The sequence below is a fragment of the Electrona antarctica genome (assembly GCF_951216825.1).
Source record: "Electrona antarctica genome assembly, chromosome: 17".
In the NCBI taxonomy this organism is placed as follows: Eukaryota; Metazoa; Chordata; class Actinopteri; order Myctophiformes; family Myctophidae; genus Electrona; species Electrona antarctica.
In genome coordinates, this window is record NC_136798.1 from 12,331,871 (window position 1) to 12,352,399 (window position 20,529).

Consider the following 20,529-nt stretch of genomic DNA (forward strand, 5'->3'; position numbering starts at 1 on the left):
CACCCTAGGAGCCTGGTCCGCCCTACTAGTAGTAGCCGGCGAGGTAAAACGAGCGCACCCTAGGAGCCTGGTCCGCCCTACTAGCAGTAGCCGGCGAGGTAAAACGAGCGCACCCTAGGAGCCTTGGGGTGTGTATGCGTGACTGGGGGTGTCGCCATTTACTCAAACCCGCTGAAGGAACAATTAATGCTCGCCATTTTAAATGCTAATAATGTGAAAAACAGTACCTATATTATACTGTGGCATTCTCATAAACAATACATGTTATATTATATACATTTAGAAAATCATTTGAACAGCTAATTCCACCCTGCATCAACGTTAAGAAAAAATATATGTTTTGCTGCCACCTGCATTATGTGCAAATTCAGTGTGGTACGCAGGGCCGTTGAGTGATATCCAACGAGCACTTCCAAACTCCAACACTCCAACATAACATATCTACGGTGGGTTCTTATGAAACACTTTGCAGATAGAAAGAGGATTCAAGCTTTTCGTACAGCTGCAATGTTGGTGAGTTTGACGTTGTTTAAAACTGTCTCAGTGCCAATGGCGCCTTTGGGTGCCTTTTTGAGAACCCACCCCCCTTTTTTTCTTTTTTTTTAATCTTTTTTTTTTCTTTTCTTTTTTTTATCCATATTTTGAAAATTGCTCTAATCTGCACATTACATGCACAATAGAATTTAATTTTCTTTCTTTTATTTATAATGGGCTTCGGTGGCAACGAGGGCCAAAACTGGTGTTCACCAGGTGGCACTGAATGTTAATACAATCAGATAGGACTTTTCTGTTTAATCACTCAACGGCTGTCAATGGGAAATTGCACCTAGTTACAACCTTGCTGGCAAGATGGACGTGGTCTGCATATGGTCAAAGCTTGCATTTCCAAAAGCGATCAATCACTTCTACCCATAGGGGGCGCCACAAACACACAGTTGTAGCCTACCATCTGTCGTACAACATTTCCCCTGCGGCTTCCTTGTGTCCTGGACTGACGCAGACTTGGCTGGCCAACCCGGCCTGATGAAGATCTTCTAGTTTTGTTTTTTAGTTGTTGTCTTTTGTCCTTGTCCTTGTTCTGGCCTCTGACGGTCGCAGGGAACAGAACTCTTTCTGAGCCTTTAGCCCAGGGCTTTGAGACTGCTGCAGCGCTTGCCAGTCCACATCACCACCCACAACAGTCAGTTACTATAGGGTGATTTGAACATTCCTCATAATCCTTACAGAAGTCCACAAAAAAAGGTTTACAAAAAAGATAACTAAATAACTATTTACAAAACGAACTGAATCTTGCCCATGATAACTAATCCATATTACAGTAAAACAAACTTTTAAACCTTAAAGATGGTGTGCCGTGATTTTAGCTTTTTTTTCTTCAGTTTTTCATGTGTTTATGAGGTGACAGTACTTCATTAGACCCCTTAGTGTGGTTATGTGCAATGATGTCTTCCCTTTGGATTTAGGGTTTCTTCCTGGAGGCTGAAACTATAGGGCTGCAACTAACGATAATTTTCATAAACAATAAATGTTTGACTCTTAATGAACTGGTGGGTGTGTCCACATAAAAACATTTTAACAAATACATTACATTACATTACATTACAGTCATTTAGCAGACGCTTTTATCCAAAGCGACTTACAATAAGTGTATTCAACATAGGTAGGGAACAAAAACTACTAATCACCAGAAGTCTTTAGTGCATTTTCTGCAAAAACAAGCAACCAAGAGTATACCTAGCGCTAAGGTAAAAGTGCAATATATCAGCTACCTATTTAGGCCGTGAGCCAGGACCCCAAATCTGGGGTCATCTGTACCGATGGGGTGAATAAGTCTCATAGTGATTTTTGGGAAGGTATACATCCCTAGTGCTAGGAAAAATGTGATAGCATTGCATCTGTGGTAGCTTTCTGTGTGTTATCACTCCATTTATAACCACATGCCAAAACTCAATTTTCAAAATCCGAATGGAGCATTCTACTTCAAACTGATGGTTCTCTCCTATTATTGATCATATATCTTTGAAGAATGGTTGGGATACAGCTCAGACTATATATTTCTCTGAAAATTTGTTAAAATTAGCACATCTAGAAATGTTATCTATTACAGGAGAGACAACATATAGGGACTATATATTACATGAGACGTACTTCTGTTTTCATGAAAGATGCAGCACAAAGGTTCCCTCTGTAAATAACTGTAAATATTTAAAACCATCTTAGAACATAAATTCTAATGAAATGTTTTATGAAATTCAATAAACTAAATATAGTGTAAGTGTACAGTGTAAGTAATGCATAAGATAACTTTCCGTTCACCATTACATCACCTTTTAGTCCATTTGACACTTCTATCTGTTCAATACCAAACCTAATAATGCTGTTTCATATTACGTTTTTGTTGTTGATTTGTATTTGGGGACAATTTTAGCTTGGTTGCCCAAACTTTGGTAATTGGCATAATCAAAAAAGGCCTTTATATCAGGTCAATCTCACATGTTAAAGGTCTGGTCAATGAAACAGAAACAACTATTTCTATTTCTATAACAACTTATACTTATACATTTGTAATAATAGCATAAGAAAATATGATAATATTTATATTTTGCAACTACATTCAATATCTGTAAGCTTCAACTCATAATCAGGAACATAAAATCAACCCACCACATCCCCCTAGCCCTCCTGATTGGCAGCAATATCTTACCCAAATCCTGATCTACCACATCGTCTCTTTATTATCAACATCACTTCTCATTTGTAGCTTCAACATCTCATCAGGTGTCAGGTCACCCTTAGCAAAATGTGGATCTCCCATCCAAATTGTGTGACATCACCTGAACTTTCAAATTGAGCTTGGTGGTCTGCCACATTCCACTTGTATATGAGTACAACTGTCGTGGTACAACAGCAGCAACAGATTGTTACATTGTGACACCCAACTCACCCAGCACATCAGGGTAGTCTGGGAAGTTCCCTGCCAGCAAAGTATTTTGTGCTCTGATCTTGCCTTTGCACATGGATATGAGGTTGCACAGGACTGTCCCATTGAAGGTCGTTAATGTCAAGGCAATTATGTTTATGCACTGTCAAATAGGTCTATATCTATTCTATGGTAACATATAGCTGTATAGTCATATTATCCTGCTCATTACTGTGCACAAATGTATACATCTTTGTGTTTGAGCACAAATGCATTTTGAGAACCCCCACATTTTCAGTAAAGCGTGCACGCTGTGCGGCCCCCCACACACCATCATTCTACAGTTCAATCTAGTTGAATACCCCTGCTGTAGGTTACAACAACAAACAGCTGCATATCAATGGTAAGGTGAATACTGTGCATGTCAACCAGTGACCATACTGTATCTCCTGCATGCTTGGACACACCTGCTTATGAGACAGACATTGACCTGACCTTTAGCACATAAGATTGACCTACTTATAAGAAATTGATTTTATTTGACAGTTATTCTGTTCATTTTGTAATTGTAATGTTTTTACATAATGCAGTACAATAGAACATCACTTTGGGTGTGGTATGGACACCATTTTGGATTTGGCAATACATAATTAACTAGTGATGGGAGATTAATCGGCAAACACATCGGTATCGGACGATTTGAGTTGTTTTTAGATTAATCGGCATCGGTTTGATTAATCAGACCGATTACGTTTTTCAATAAACTTTTCCCTACTCCTTTTTCGAACATAGTAACTGCGAGAGTGAGGTCTAGCCAACACCAACTCGGGATTCCTGGATCGCTGCCCTCCACAATGTCCTATCCAACATCAGGTTATTGAGCTCTGCAGTGTTGTTAGCCAAGCTGTCGCGCCGCAGCACGTCTACATAGGTGGTACGCTTCTTTCCCCCCCTTGGCTTTGCCCTGGGTTTGGCTCCCATAGTCAATTTACTTGCCTCAAGTTCTGGGTACCTGACGCAGTGCCCTGCCAGCCTCATCCTTCTCTCTCTGACTTTGTCCGTGACCCGTGGTAGGTCCCCATAGAAGAGGTCCACATTTCTGATGTGACACCTAGTGCCATTCGTAGCATTCTTGTGTAGACTCCATCCAGGGATTTTTCCTGTTGTACTGTGAGGGTCCATGTCTCGACAGTATCTATGAACAGCCGCCTCTTAAGGTCTTCTCCCATGTCTGATTTCCACACTCTCCTCATCCCGTGCAAGGCTTTCCAGGCAAGTGCTCTCCGAACCTTCAGATCCTTTTCAGTTGAGGCAGTCCAGGCCCCGAGGTACTTGAAGTCCTCGACTCGCTCGAGCACCGTCCCGTCTGCAGTGGCAATGGTTTTGTCCTCTGTGTTGACTGTCATTACCTTTGTTTTCTTGGTATTGAGCTTGAGGCCGAACTTGGACCTTGGCTCGAGTCTGGCTGTAGCTTGACTCTATCATCTGGACCAACTTTTCTGGAACTCCGTAGGCACGTAGAATACTCATGAGTTTCCCCCGGTGGATGGTGTCGAAAGCCTTTTGGAAGTCAATGAATGTGATCACCGCTGACAGGTTGCGCTCCCATACCCCTTCCAATATCCTCCTCAGTGCCAGTATCTGCCCGACTTTCGAACATAAACATAAGTTAAGGATTATGAAAGATCATTATTATTATTATTTTTGGACGTTTATTTCCTTTGTCTTTTCTCATTTATATTTTAACATGTTTGGAATAAATAAAAAAATTAAAATAATTAAATTAATGAATCGGTCTGTCTTTACAGATAAACAAGCCCAAAGTAACAGTTTGAACAGATCTACAAGCTCACAATATTATAAAGGTATTTAAGTTAGATGTGACTTGCCTAAGCCTGCAGTGCAGACACCCTGTTACATGTATTTTTCAGAATAGACAAAATTATAATCTTTCAATACAGAATGAGATCGACATTGGTAATATTGGTTATCGGCCATAACAGCAATTAATTATATCGGATATCGATATCGGCCAAACTGTCTCATCGGCACATCCCTATAATTAACTGATCACTTTCACTGATTCAGCCACATTCCTTTAGTCCTAAACCCCCAAATAATGATGTTATAGCCATTTTAAGCTCCTGGCAGCCATATTGGACGCCATCTTGAAAATGTATATTTTCCTATATTTTCAGTATATTCTTAAGCATGCCTAGAGGTACCAGAACCAATTGGAAAAACCTTTTCTATCACTTTTGGGGGGTGTATTACTATTTTTTTTTCATATTGATCCATGCAATTTTCGCCTAGTGTTATAAAATAAAATGCATGATAGCACTCATAAAGCTACCACGGGTGCAATGCTATCACATATTTTCTAACTCTAGACATGTATACCTTCACAAAAATCACTATGAGCCTTATTCAGCCAGATGGTACAGACCAACCCCCCTGGCTCACGGACTAATTTCCTTAAACAGATGAGACAAAATAGCTAAATCAAATGAGCATGAGCTAAAACAATTAAGTGTATCGACTAAACAAGATCCAATAAACAATACAACAATAGAAAACAAGCGTTCGTACAACTAGTTAACAACAAGTAGGTCAGGCAGAGAGGAAGGGTAGTGTTTCCTGAAGAGGTGGGTTTTCAACCTGCGGCGAAATATGGGCAGTGACTCTGCTGTCCTAACATCAGTGGGAAGTTCATTCCACCACTGTGGGGCCAGAACAGAAAAGAGAAAATACTGTACGCTTTATTGAAAAACATCTTCCTCCTTATATAATAATACCTGATGATGATCATGTTTTAGGGTGGAAAAAAGTTACTAAAAAGTAATGAAAACTAAACACTTTAAAATCGAATTTAAACTAACCTGAAATTGAAAACAAAAAGTAAAAACGAAATAAAAATAAAAACTGAGTGAAGTCAAAATGAGTGTGCACACGCGCGTAAACACACTGTTGCATTCTGGGGTGGTAATTGCAGTCATCACCTTTGAAAGGTTTGTTTGTCCAATTTGCAGGCACCCCATAGAGCCTAAATGTAGGATAATGTGCCTGTACAAGCAAGCTTCACTCACAAATATACGCTAAGTGAGTAATTTCTAATTTAGGACCATGTGTCAATAAAACCCCAAAGGCACACCGTTTTAATTGCGAGACGTCCAATGTGGAGATGGCAACAATGAGAGAGAAATGATGGTAATTAGAGGTGAATTGAGACAGCTGAGTGCTAGCGATAAGGCACTCTATGGCTAGCAACAAGGTTTGCAGATGGTTTGCAGCTACGTTACCAAAGGTACAAAGACTACAACATGCATCAGTTTGATCTTTGAGCAAGTCAGTTGTATCTGCACTTTTTATAAATAATTTTGCCCAGTGCCGTCTCCAGGCACAAATCAGCAGGGGGGCATACTTTTTTCCAAAGGGGGCACTTAATTTGTCAAACCCCCCCTATGTATAACAAATTGTCGCCTATTAACAAAGTGATGCTTGAAAAAGGCTACAAGTAGGCTACAATAAGCAGCACCAACAACAAACAAATACAAATATGTTGAGCATTATAATGTCTTCTGCATGCATATATTATTATTATTACCTTGTATTTCTATTCATTATTCAATTAATTTGAACATGTATATATTTACAATAATCATGGAGAACTTATAGATTTAACATTTGTAAAACATTAAAATATTGGTAGGGTAGGGTACTACTGGCCAATCTGGACTGGAGGGGCCCCCCTGTAGAGACGGCACGGATTTTGCCTATGCACTTATTGTGTGTGTGTGTGTGTGTGTGTGTGTGTGTGTGTGTGTGTGTGTGTGTGTGTGTGTGTGTGTGTGTGTGTGTGTGTGTGTGTGTGTGTGTGTGTGTGTGTGTGTGTGTGTGTGTGTGTGTGTGTGTGTGTGTGTGTGTGTGTGTGTGTGTGTGTGTGTGTGTGTGTGTGCGTGCGTGCGTGCGTGCGTGCGTGCGTGCGTGCGTGCGTGCGTGCACGCGCGCGCGCGCGCGCGCGCGTGCGTGCGTGCGTGCGTGCGTGCGTGCGCGCGCCTGCCTTTCAGGTTTCCTGGACCTCTCACTCCATGACCAGGTGCAGCTGCTTGAGAGCTCCTGGCTGGAGGTTCTGATGATCGGCCTCGTCTGGAGGTCCATCCAGTCACCTGGCAAGCTCATCTTCGCACAGGACCTCATCCTGGACAGGTAGCATATGGACAATATCTATTCATTCAGAATTAATTCATTCCAAACAGAGATTCATACCCAACTGTTTTCATGGAACCTGAATAAAAGTGTTCCTCGTTCCTCATGCGTTTACAATGACCAAAGCATTCATTCAGAATTCAGAATTCATTCTGAGTTGTGCTTGAATTGTACTGTAATTCTGCAAACTGTTAATAAATATTTCAATCAATCAATCCATATAAACGTAGCTACTGTAGATTTTCCATTTTGCACCGTGCGAGTAGGGATGGAGCTCGAAACCCGATACCTGAACAAACTCGATAACAAATTTACCCGGTATCAATAAGCTTCAGGCTTATCGAGCCTGTTATCGACCATAGCATGTTTAAACAATCAAGATAATAGGTGATCAAGAAATAAATCTAATCACCCATGCTGGCACAAACATGTCAGTCTAATTGTATTGATACATCTTCATTTAATTTTAGATGGTGGTCAGCCACAAACTCAGTCACCTACAACTGGCCAATACAAAAAGATACTGGTTCTGTTCACAATTTGTCGCCTCATGTAATATATCATTTGTAAAAAGACTCAATAGTGGGCTTGATGGGGCACAGTGGCACAGTCAGTAGTGCTGTCGCCTCACAGCTAGAAGGTCCTGGGTTCGATTCCCGCTGGGGACATGCAGTAATCCTGGTCTCTAAACTACCTCCCCCTGGCCAGCCGGGGCGCCTGATGGAGGGGAAAGGAACCTGGTCAGAATAACGTGTTCCTTCCATGCGCTACGTCCGGCCGGGGAAACTCCCCCATGTCGGGTGAAAAGAAGCAGCTTGAACTACTCATGCATAGAAGTCACTCCGCTGCCCCCACTCCGCCGGTCACTCCGCTGCCCCCCCCCCCCCCCCCCCCCCAGTAGCGCCCAGGATTACATTCAATAATTGACAGTGGGTGAAAAAATGCGTTGCAAAATCGTGGGATAAAAATTATAAAGAAATTAATAGTGGGCTTGATAAAAGCCTGGCTCGATAAGGTGCTCATTATCAATACAAATCACAGTGACGTGATGTGCCCTACTGTATTAATATCGGCCACATGATCATCATTAGTGCCCTAAACAAACATGACAGTCCATAGACTTGGCTGGTTCTAAAGTTCTCTAAACATACATTAAAGTCCATAGACTTGGCTGGTTCTAAAGTGCTCTAAACATACATTAAAGTCCATAGACTTGGCTGGTTCTAAAGTTCTCTAAACATACATTAAAGTCCATAGATTTGGCTGGTTCTAAAGTGCTCTAAACATACATTAAAGTCCATAGACTTGGCTGGTTCTAAAGTGCTCTAAACATACATTAAAGTCCATAGACTTGGCTGGTTCTAAAGTGCTCTAAACATACATTGAAGTCCATAGACTTGGCTGGTTCTAAAGTGCTCTAAACATACATTAAAGTCCATAGACTTGGCTGGTTCTAAAGTTCTCTAAACATACATTAAAGTCCATAGACTTGGCTGGTTCTAAAGTGCTCTAAACATACATTAAAGTCCATAGACTTGGCTGGTTCTAAAGTTCTCTAAACATACATGACAGTCCATAGACTTGGCTGGTTCTAAAGTGCTCTAAACATACATTAAAGTCCATAGACTTGGCTGGTTCTAAAGTGCTCTAAACATACATTAAAGTCCATAGACTCTAAAGTTCTCTCTAAAGTACTCTAAACAAACATTGTAATATCCTCAAACATTAAAAATCCCATAGACTTGGTTGACATCTCACGTAATCTTCAAAAAGCCATGCATTGGAGGGGTTAATGCCTCTCAGAAATTAACCAGCTCCATCCCTATGTGCAAGTCATTGTGCCTTTTGTAATGGGGGTATTTTATAGAGTAATTATGTGTTCCACATGGAGATGAGACAAGAGCCACTCTAACCTTGAATATCACCTCAGCTTTATACTTCTGAGCTGGCAACCAATGCAGAGATTTTAATCAAAATCTCAATGCACAATTATGGAAACGTTGGAGAGACAGCGAGAAGGGAGGCAAGCCGAGAAAGAGAGACAGAGTGTGGGGAGACATAGTTGTTTTGCAGGCACAGCCTGTTCTTCCCCCAGTTCAAAGTAAACACACCAAAACTAGAGAAAGAGAGGATGTGAGAGACAGACAGAGGCAGAGGGTGAAAAACAGAAAGAAATACAACATTGTGAGAAAAGAGCCGGGAGAGTGCGCGACTAACAGATATAGTGCTTTTACTCTCTGATGTGCGTGATGGACCCATTTGATCCAGAGACGTAAGAGAATATTACCTGTAAAAATGTGCTCCATATGAGTGTCCTCCCGAATTGGACATGATGATGGCTAAAAGCTGAGGGTGAGCGTTGACGACTTTTCTGTGCTCTGTGCTGTCTGGCTTCATCTGGAGCCTCACGCAGCGGATATTATCCATCTCCTCCCATCATGTTTAAATCACACTGACATCCAGGGCCATTATTTCTTTCTGGTAAAAGATTTTCAGCTTTCTTCAAGGCTCCCCACGCCGGAAAATCGGGCGTCCCCCCCGTTCCGTTTTTTCTCACATGACTGTGCTACCCAGACCCTCTGGACTTCATGTGATTTAAACCTATATACTTTGTTGACCGGGGTCCGACAGTGGTACAGTATATACTTGGTCCCCTGCTGTTCCCCTGTACACCAGACAGTAGCTGATCAACATCGTTGTGAGCTATTTTCACAGAATCTTTGCCTATTATGACATTATACCAAATACCACAAATTGCAATAGAGGTAGGGATCATGTGGCTTAGTGTTTTTTACACAGATGTTGTTATGTTCATTGGTTACAGGAGCGAAGGGGACTGTGTGGAGGGCATGGCTGAAATATTTGACATGCTATTGGCCACAGTTTCACGCTTTCGTATGCTCAAATTAAAGGCTGAGGAGTTTGTCTGTCTCAAAGCCATCATCCTGCTCAATGCTGGTGAGTTAAACAAAGTGTGTGTGTGTGTGTGTGTGTGTGTGTGTGTGTGTGTGTGTGTGTGTGTGTGTGTGTGTGTGTGTGTGTGTGTGTGTGTGTGTGTGTGTGTGTGTGTGTGTGTGTGTGTGTGTGCGCGAGTGTGTGCGCGCATGTGTGTGCGAGCACGCTAGCATACAGTACATGTGTGTGTCAAAAAACTATTGTACAAACATTTGTGGCTATTTAAACACTTTCGACCTAGCATCTCTATTTTGGGCATGCCAAAATGTTTCTATTTGAGGCTATGGCAAAACAATTGGAGATATGAAACTCTGTCACTGTCATATTGACAGCTTTTAAACCAGGGGTTCCCATGCCATGTTTCACAGACAGCTGATTGACTCCACAATGACAGTGGAGAGTGGATCCACATACCTAATTCTAAACAATTGCTCCTTTAGTTTGATATATGCTGTATGCATAGTTATCCTTTTGCTTGTGTTCCCGTATAAAATAATGCACACTGTGTCAAACTACGCCCACAGGAGTGTAATTCTGAATGCCACAGAAGTACTTTAGTCGAACAGAGTGTTCTCAAATGGCCTGTATCGCCAGTAAACCTAATAACTGTTCCCTTGGCAACATGAGACAACGGAGACGGTCATAGTTAATCTTGGAGATTAAAGGCATTCTGCATGAGTAATGGAAAAAGACAGAAATGCCTCCAGGATGACAGTGACACAACTGATGTGGCCTGTTGTGCACTTCATTACTGTGTGGGCGACACTAACTACATCAATAGGAACTGCACTTACATGTACTTTCATTCATGTCTGCTGTGCAGTGCATGAGTGCACACAGTCAAATCCTCAGTGTTGATTTTACTCTCAAAGTGTACAAATGTAACCGAATGGATCAGACCTGACTCAACGAACATGCTAGTTAACTTGTGCTACATACTATTTCTATCATGTCAGATAATAGGTCTACAGTGCCATTCAGAGAACGAGGAATCATCTTTCAGATGATCGCCTAAAATGTACATCCGTAGTTAATAGTTATAATCATTTGAGATGAACCCATCATGTCTGGAAGCATAAAAACCCAGAGAGTATTGCAGGTGATACTTGTCTCTGGATCTGATGTGTATGTGTGTCTGAAGGGAGTGTGTGTGCTCGGGGATCATTTACGCGCTGCTGTAGCCATAATGACAAAATTGTGCTGCGCGGGACAGAAGTTTCCCCAGCTGCTCTTCTTCAGAACAGAGGGACATAAGGATGTTGGATACTGTTATGAGTTTTTTTTCTCTCTCTCTCTCTCTCTCCCCCTCTCCATCTCTCAGGTGCCTTCTCCTTCTGCACAGGCACAATGGAGCCCCTCCATAACAGCTCAGTTGTGCAAAGCATGTTGGACACCATCACCGATGCTCTGATATATCACATTGGCCAGTCAGGATACTCGGTTCAGCAGCAGTCAAGACGACAGGCTCAGCTGCTTCTCTTGCTCTCCCACATAAGGCACATGAGGTGAGGCGACACCCGAGCGGCGCACCTAGTCAATATCATATCTCTGCTGTCGGGCAGAAACGGGGTACCTAACTCCAAAATGTTCATTTTTCAGGACATAAATATTTCAATTTCTGCACCTTGGCGGAGCTTTGGGAAGTATCTAATTCAGTGTGATATGCCTTAAATTTCTGATTTATAATCTGGGTGTGGAGGTTGTACCCGGCGTAAACCGGATATCAGGTATCGCAGATTGTTTAAATTGATGGCATAATAGTCTCCCGGGCCTTCTCTTCATGTTCATAGTATTGTTTAGTTTTTAAATAGTAGTCGTTCTGTCTGTTTTATAGATAATTTGTCAAACTCGTCTTGTAATTTACAATTACAATTTAGGCATTTAGCAGACGCTCTTAATCCAGAGCAACAACAACAGTTCCTTATTGAGTTTGGGTATGGGATCTGTTGAGATAGCTCTGTGAGGCGCTTAGTTTGCTCTTTCTTGTGGGCTACATACGAAATGACCTGGCCCCTAAGATACGCCTTAATTGACTCCCAGATAATAGTATAGGACATTCCCAGTGTACTGTTGAGTAGGTTGATTTGGTCGGAAATTAACTTTTGGAATGAGCTATGTTTGTTAGTAGAAGTGTATCGAGCTGCAATGATCGTTGGTGTATTGGAACATTTGGAAAAGACATACAGACAATATCTAATTGAACTGGACAGTGGTCAGAGATCACTATACTATCATATTGACTTACTAACATATTGGCCCTATGGTCAATCAAATAGAAATCGATCTTGGAAAAAGAAAGATGTATTGGGGAGAAATATGAATATTGTTTGGAGCTGTAGGACTTTCTCGCCTGATTTAGATATGTCCATATTTGGAGATGACCATCAAACCCTGTACACTCCATATATGGCCAGTGCATAATTAATTCCATATGTTGATCTGACCCCCCATGCCAAAGCGATAGCTCTCGCCCAGCAGTCTGCTGTCACCCAGGCGGATGCGTGCACGGGGGCGTCTTACTGGTAGTTTTTCAGTACCTGCTGCAGGCTCAAAACGGAGCAGCAGTCAGCTCAAGGGGTATTTATGGAAATATGTTGTTTCTATCGGTGTAGGCCCCCGAATAACACTTTGTGGATATATGAGATGTTCCTGGAAGTTCAGGAATGCAGTTAACAGGTTTTTTATTTCCCAAACACCAGACAGTGCAAAAGACAATTCAAATAGCAAAACTAAATACTAAAAAAAATTACAAAATGAAATAAACACTTGAGCAAACACTAATGAACAGGCCCTGTAGGCTGTAGCTCTCTTGCCCACATCTAACTCACTAGCCTGTCCCTGCAGCCTCCTTTAAATAGGAGTGGATCCTATCACTGGACACAGACTCAATTAGCACATTTCTTCTCAAATACTTCAATAACAAATACTCCCATAAATAATCCCTTGCATAAAAGTAACCTAAACATTCTCAATAATGCATTACAATTAAACAAGTATAAATCAGCATGAACACTCAATGATTAAATATAAGAAACACATAGCACTTGGCCCCTTCACAGGATGTTTAGTCTGCATCGACAGACTGAAAAGCAACCCCCCTTTTTTGTTGCCAAGGATAATGACCATATGATTTATATATGAGTGTATGAGTCAATAAATCCTTGTCTTCTTTACGGCAGTAACAAAGGCATGGAGCACCTATACAGCATGAAGTGCAAGAACAAAGTGCCTCTGTATGACCTGCTCCTTGAGATGCTGGATGCTCATCGTCTCCACCACCCAATCAGAGTGGTCCATCCCTGGGAACAGCCTGAGAGAGAGTCCCCTCCCGGTACCAGCAGCAGCTCCAGTACAGTATCCACCCGAGGCAGCCCTGAAACCCAGAGCAGAGCCTCTGGCCCAGGCGTACTCCACTATGGTGTTCCCCGTCCTGACTGCACCCACATTCAGTGAGATGGACTGGAACAAACCAAGATGTGTACACAGTGTAATCCTGACTGTGTGTTAACTCTGAGAGTCTACAAAAACCGCTCGGAGTGTTACAAATTGATAAATTAACACAGAGATATTGCACAAGGCCCAATGGTGTTGATTGGCTGAAATACTATAGTTGTACACAAATTAATTTCATATTTGATGTAATTTAAGTGAGTTTCACAGTTTTGGCTACTGAGACAATTTGGTCTATTAAACAATGGCATTCTCTTACACAGCCTTAGTTCACTACAGTCTAAGCTCCATCGCAGCCTATCTTTAATTCTGAATTTCCTAACTTTTGTGACTTATGTGTATGTGTCTTTAAATTATGTTCACACACAGTACAGCTTATTGTTCCCAAAACAGCAGGTGTTATATATATTGTTTCATGTCAGCTTCAGTGTTTCTAAATTGAGAGCAGCTAATTTAACTTTTGTGAGTCTTTATGTAGTGTGTCTGTTTGTTTCTGGAATTATAAGTGGTGCCTTCACTAAATTGCACTTCTTGGGTCAAGGGGCTATGGGCATTGTTTTCACTACATGGCAAATTAGGCTAACCAGAGTAAACTATGACTGTACATTTATTTTTGTTTAAACTGCCAATGCCATCAAATGTCAGGTGCCTTACTGTAAATGTGCACAGAATATCATGTTAATTATACAGATATCGGAAAACGTACAATAGCTGTTACGCAATATCTTCTGTACAAGTGAATTCTGACTACCTAAATTAGTTACAGAGCCAAAGCTTGGAGCATATTAAGTAATAAAATAATTGCAGGTTTGCAGGTAATTTAACCCAATCTACATGTTTTTTGTTTTTCCGTCTGTAGCAGATGTCTTTTCTATAATGTATTGTTCAAGTACAGTGTGTGGTTGGTGTGAACAAGAGTGAGTGAGTGAGTGAGTGAGCAGTGAGTGTGATATTAGATTTGGTTAAGTTAAGAACTACAACTGGCTCCAAGTTTGACAGATACTGCTGCTTACTTTGTTATACTATTAGCTACAGTATCTCTGAAAGTGTGTGTGTGTGTGTGTGTGTGTGTGTGTGTGTGTGTGTGTGTGTGTGTGTGTGTGTGTGTGTGTGTGTGTGTGTGTGTGTGTGTGTGTGTGTGTGTGTGTGTGTGTGTGTGTGTGTGTGTGTGTGTGTGTGTGTGTGTGTGTGTGTGTGTGTGTGTGTGTGTGTGTGTGTGTGTGTGTGTGTGTGTGTGTGTGTGTGTGTGTGTGTGAGAGAGAGAGAGAGAGAGAGAGACATCTGCTGGGAGATGGTAGTGGTCTAATGGTCAGACTCTCAGCACAGATATTCCCTGTTCAAATCCCAATCCTCCTATAGCTCAATGCTGGAGTATTTCAAATTCCCAAGGCTAACATCAGTAAAGACAGTACTGAATGAATGATATGGTGTAGTCGTCTAATGATCGGACTCATCACAGATATTCCATGTTGAAATCCCAGTCCTCTCATACACTTATGCTTTCAAGTAACTTTACCTAACTGAAGGCTAAAATACAAAAGAACACTTCAACAACTCTGAGAGATGGTGTACTGGTCTGATGATCAGGCTCTCAACACAGAATGATTACAACTAAATGTCTTTAGTGGATTTATTTGATACACTGATGACATTTGATGAACAGATGACAATAACACAATGAAAAGAGAGTAGACATTCCAAACGGTCAAGTCCGAAACATACTTTTATGAACATTCAGTTTGTGGTGATGATGATTGCTGGTTCAATAGGTAAATGAAACTATAAATAAACATTTATATTAAATATATTTTATTTGTAAACCTGACAGTGAAATAAATCTGTCTGGTCACTCTGTGACTGTGTTTGATTTCTTGTCAGGTCTGGTTCTTTAGTAGTCAACTGGTATATGCGCCATGTTGACACGAGGTCCTGGGTTCGCCTCCCGGCTGAGGCTACACTTAATTTGTAACATTGTTTCTTTTAATGTCGATTGCAGTATTGATAGTTTTTAATACTAAACTCATTTAAAGAAATAAACGAGTTTATCAAACTAAGGATCTCTCACACTTAAAGACTGTACGGGAGACCCAGACCACTGTTAATGATTCTGAACTCAATAGGAAGAACTTTTAATGATTTTGAGAGTTCAAGGTTTAAGTTAAATCTTGTTATCTAAAATGCGGAATGCCTAACGACAACCTAACTATACAGGCTAAGACGATAGAAGCATCTGCGCTCTGAACAACACTGGTCAGCGAGTGGTAGACAAAAGAAATGCATGCATTCATTATTTGATCCCTGAAATCCAACATCATAGAAGAAGAACACGTTTATCCACAGTCACAAGGGGGTGCTCTGTAGTAGTCTGTAGTACCAAGATGATCTGACGACGAGTATAATAAACTGGAAGAAAAGTAACAAGTGTGTGTTCTGGTCCTGTTGATTGAGCTGAGCAGGAGACAGCTTACTGTGGAGACACATGCTGGAACTTTTTACTTTGAAATGTTTTGTAGTTTCTGAGTGATTTTTGTCTTTTTTTCAAATCCTCAAAAATGATGAAAAACGGCATGATATAGTATGCCGTCTGAGGCCATGGGCTGAACTTGAACCAACGACCTGTGGCTCACATAGACAGCAGCTTATCACAGAGTGCCACCATGCTCTCTGAGAATCTCCTCAGCTTTCCATCTCTTTCCAGTTCTCTTCTGGATGTTATTCTCCAAAACATGCTGCAGAGTGAAAGTAGGAGGAACTCAGCTGGATTTGAACTCACAACCTCTGGCTCACATGGACTTCATCTTAACAAGGGTGCCACTGAGCTCTCAGTGATTTTTAGGTTGTATGTTGTTCTTCTTGGTGTCACTTTTCAAAGGGGCCTTGGGTTCATGTACAGAGCATTTGAATGGTGCTGTGCATCAAAGGTGTCTTTAGTGCTTTTAAGTGTTATCGCGGATGTTAATCAGATAATACAGAGGAGAAACCATGACAGGACACAGACAGCCTCCCCATTGGTGGATGTGATCCTGGCAGCCAGCCCAGGTGTGTTCTGGTCCTGTTGATTGAGCTGAGAAGGACCTATAAACCTTCAAGGTTTATAGGTTTATATTTTCGTCTTTTTTTCAAATCCTCAAAAATGTAGATAAACGGCGTGCTATAGTATGCCGTCCGATATGGGCTATAGCCCACAGTCAAAATTGATGAAAAACGAGGATTTGAAAAAAAGACGAAAATCACCCCGAGACAATGGGCTATAGTCCATTGTCTCGGGGTGATTTTCGTCTTTTTTTCAAATCCTCAAAAATGTAGATAAACGGCGTGCTATAGTATGCCGTCCGATATGGGCTATAGCCCATGGTCAAAAATGAAAAACGAGGATTTGAAAAAAAGACGAAAATCACTCCGAGACAATGGGCTATAGTCCATTGTCTCGGAGTGATTTTCGTCTTTTTTTCAAATCCTCAAAAATGTAGATAAACGGTGTGCTATAGTATGCCGTCCGATATGGGCTATAGCCCACAGTCAAAATTGATGAAAAACGAGGATTTGAAAAAAAGACGAAAATCACCCCGAGACAATGGGCTATAGTCCATTGTCTCGGGGTGATTTTCGTCTTTTTTTCAAATCCTCAAAAATGTAGATAAACGGCGTGCTATAGTATGCCGTCCGATATGGGCTATAGCCCACAGTCAAAATTGATGAAAAACGAGGATTTGAAAAAAAGACGAAAATCACTCCGAGACAATGGGCTATAGTCCATTGTCTCGGAGTGATTTTCGTCATTTTTTCAAATCCTCAAAAATGTAGATAAACGGCGTGCTATAGTATGCCGTCCGATATGGGCTATAGCCCACAGTCAAAATTGATGAAAAACAAGGATTTGAAAAAAAGACAAAAATCACCCCGAGACAATGGGCTATAGTCCATTGTCTCGGGGTGATTTTCGTCTTTTTTTCAAATCCTCAAAAATGATGAAAAATGGCATGCTATAGTATGCCGTCCGAGGCCATGGGCTATAGCCCATGGTCTCGGAGTGATTTCCGTCATTCTTTCAAATCCTCAAAAATTATGAAAAACGGCATGATATAGTATGCCGTGTGAGGCCATGGGCTGAACTTGAACCAACGACCTGTGGCTCACATAGAAAGCAGCTTATCACAGAGTGCCACCATGCTCTCTGAGAATCTCCTCAGCTTTCCATCTCTTTCCAGTTCTCTTCTGGATGTTATTCTCCAAAACATGCTGCAGAGTGAAAGTAGGAGGAACTCAGCTGGATTTGAACTCACAACCTCTGGCTCACATGGACTTCATCTTAACAAGGGTGCCACTGAGCTCTCAGTGATTTTTAGGTTGTAAGTTGTTCTTCTTGGTGTCACTTTTCAAAGGGGCCTTGGGTTCATGTACAGAGCATTTGAATGGTGCTGTGCATCAAAGGTGTCTTTAGTGCTTTTAAGTGTTATCGCGGATGTTAATCAGATAATACAGAGGAGAAACCATGACAGGACACAGACAGCCTCCCCATTGGTGTATGTGATCCTGGCAGCCAGCCCAGGTGTGTTCTGGTCCTGTTGATTGAGCTGAGAAGGACCTATAAACCTTCAAGGTTTATAGGTCCTGCTCTGCTCAATCAACAGGACCAGAACACACACTTGTTACTTTACTTCCAGTTTATTATACTCGTCGTCACGCTACTAGTCCTACATACTTACACCTAGAAACCCCATTCAAACCTACTTAGGTTCATCTTATGGTGGACATGTTTGCCTGAAAAGGAATCTTTGAAATGTTTCATAGTTTTAGAAATAAAGACAACCTTGAACATATGCCGTCCGAGGTCTCGGAGTGACTTTCGTCTTTTTTCAAATCCTTTTCAAAAAACGGCATGCATAGTATGCAGTCCGATATGGGCTATAGCCCATGGTCAAAAATGATGAAAAACGAGGATTTGAAAAAAAGACGAAAATCACTCCGAGACAATGGGCTATAGTCCATTGTCTCGGAGTGATTTTCGTCTTTTTTTCAAATCCTCAAAAATGTAGATAAACGGCGTGCTATAGTATGCCGTCCGATATGGGCTATAGCCCATGGTCAAAAATGATGAAAAACGAGGATTTGAAAAAAAGACGAAAATCACTCCGAGACAATGGGCTATAGTCCATTGTCTCGGAGTGATTTTCGTCTTTTTTTCAAATCCTCAAAAGTTATGAAAAATGGCATGCTATAATATGCCGTCCGAGGCCATGGGCTATAGCCCTTTGTCTCGGAGTGATTTTCGTCTTTTTTTCAAATCCTCAAAAATGTAGATAAACGGCGTGCTATAGTATGCCGTCCGATATGGGCTATAGCCCACAGTCAAAATTGATGAAAAACGAGGATTTGAAAAAAAGACAAAAATCACCCCGAGACAATGGGCTATAGTCCATTGTCTCGGGGTGATTTTCGTCTTTTTTTCAAATCCTCAAAAATGTAGATAAACGGCGTGCTATAGTATGCCGTCCGATATGGGCTATAGCCCATGGTCAAAAACGATGAAAAACGAGGATTTGAAAAAAAGACGAAAATCACTCCGAGACAATGGGCTATAATCCATTGTCTCGGAGTGATTTTCCTCTTTTTTTCAAATCCTCAAAAATGTAGATAAACGGCGTGCTATAGTATGCCGTCCGATATGGGCTATAGCCCACAGTCAAAATTGATGAAAAACGAGGATTTGAAAAAAAGACAAAAATCACCCCGAGACAATGGGCTATAGTCCATTGTCTCGGGGCTGAGAATCTCCTCAGCTTTCCATCTCTTTCCAGTTCTCTTCTGGATGTTATTCTCCAAAACATGCTGCAGAGTGAAAGTAGGAGGAACTAAGCTCGATTTGAACTCACGACCTCTGGCTCACATGGACTTCATCTTAATCGTTTACCCGCCAGGAACATAGGAATATTAACACGTAGAATCTTGTAGCCTGCCACAAACGGAAAAGCCGTTTTAACAGCGATGTATTCATTAATGCATGTTTTAATACGATCGTATCGAAATCTACCGTCCGTTAGCTTTGTTATGCTTCTGACACAATGGGCGCGGCCATTTTGAAAATGCGCGCGCATCCACTTACATTGCCGGCTCTGGTTTCAGACGGCTTTATCTCACAGAAGCGACATTGCAGAGGACGCTTTGTCCCAGACAAGCGTTTTCAACGGCCTGTAGCAGGCGCTGTGATACTCGCGGTCCACTTTTTCCACCACCGACCGAGAGAACGAGCACCAGCTTGGTCAACACACACGGAATGGTTTCATAGTAAAATGCGATACGGATATTTGGCTCTTCAAAGTAAGTGTCACGCGTGATTAAACCATGGCAATACGCAATCGAGGGATTAATTAATGGCGGCAGTTAATGGGTTAACAAGGGTGCCACTGAGCTCTCAGTGATTTTTAGGTTGTAAGTTGTTCTTCTTGGTGTCACTTTTCAAAGGGGCCTTGGGTTCATGTACAGAGCATTTGAATGGTGCTGTGCATCAAAGGTGTCTTTAGTGCTTTTAAGTGTTATCGTGGATGTTAATCAGATAATACAGAGGAGAAACCATGACAGGACACAGACAGCCTCCCCATTGGTGGATGTGATCCTGGCAGCCAGCCCAGGTGTGTTCTGGTCCTGTTGATTGGGCTGAGAAGGACCTATAAACCTTCAAGGTTTATAGGTTTATAATTTCGTCTTTTTTTCAAATCCTCAAAAATGTAGATAAACGGCGTGCTATAGTATGCCGTCCGATATGGGCTATAGCCCATGGTCAAAAATGATGAAAAACGAGGATTTGAAAAAAAGACGAAAATCACTCCGAGACAATGGGCTATAGTCCATTGTCTCGGAGTGATTTTCGTCATTTTTTCAAATCCTCAAAAATGTAGATAAACGGCGTGCTATAGTATGCCGTCCGATATGGGCTATAGCCCACAGTCAAAATTGATGAAAAACGAGGATTTGAAAAAAAGACACAAATCACCCCGAGA

At 41.5% G+C, this 20,529-nt stretch overlaps 1 protein-coding gene across 2 annotated transcripts in view; it reads left to right on the forward strand.

Moving 5' to 3' along the window:
• Positions 1–14,863, forward strand: part of esr1 (estrogen receptor 1) — a 32,566-nt gene extending 17,703 nt beyond the window's left edge. For both annotated transcript variants that reach the window (XM_079526587.1, XM_079526586.1), the window contains 4 exons: positions 6,988–7,126; positions 9,951–10,084; positions 11,403–11,586; positions 13,261–14,863. In XM_079526587.1, the coding sequence (XP_079382713.1) occupies positions 6,988–7,126; positions 9,951–10,084; positions 11,403–11,586; positions 13,261–13,534 (731 nt within the window). In that variant the 3' untranslated portion in view covers positions 13,535–14,863. The remainder of the gene's footprint in view (positions 1–6,987; positions 7,127–9,950; positions 10,085–11,402; positions 11,587–13,260) is intronic.
• The last annotated feature ends 5,666 nt before the right edge of the window (positions 14,864–20,529 follow it).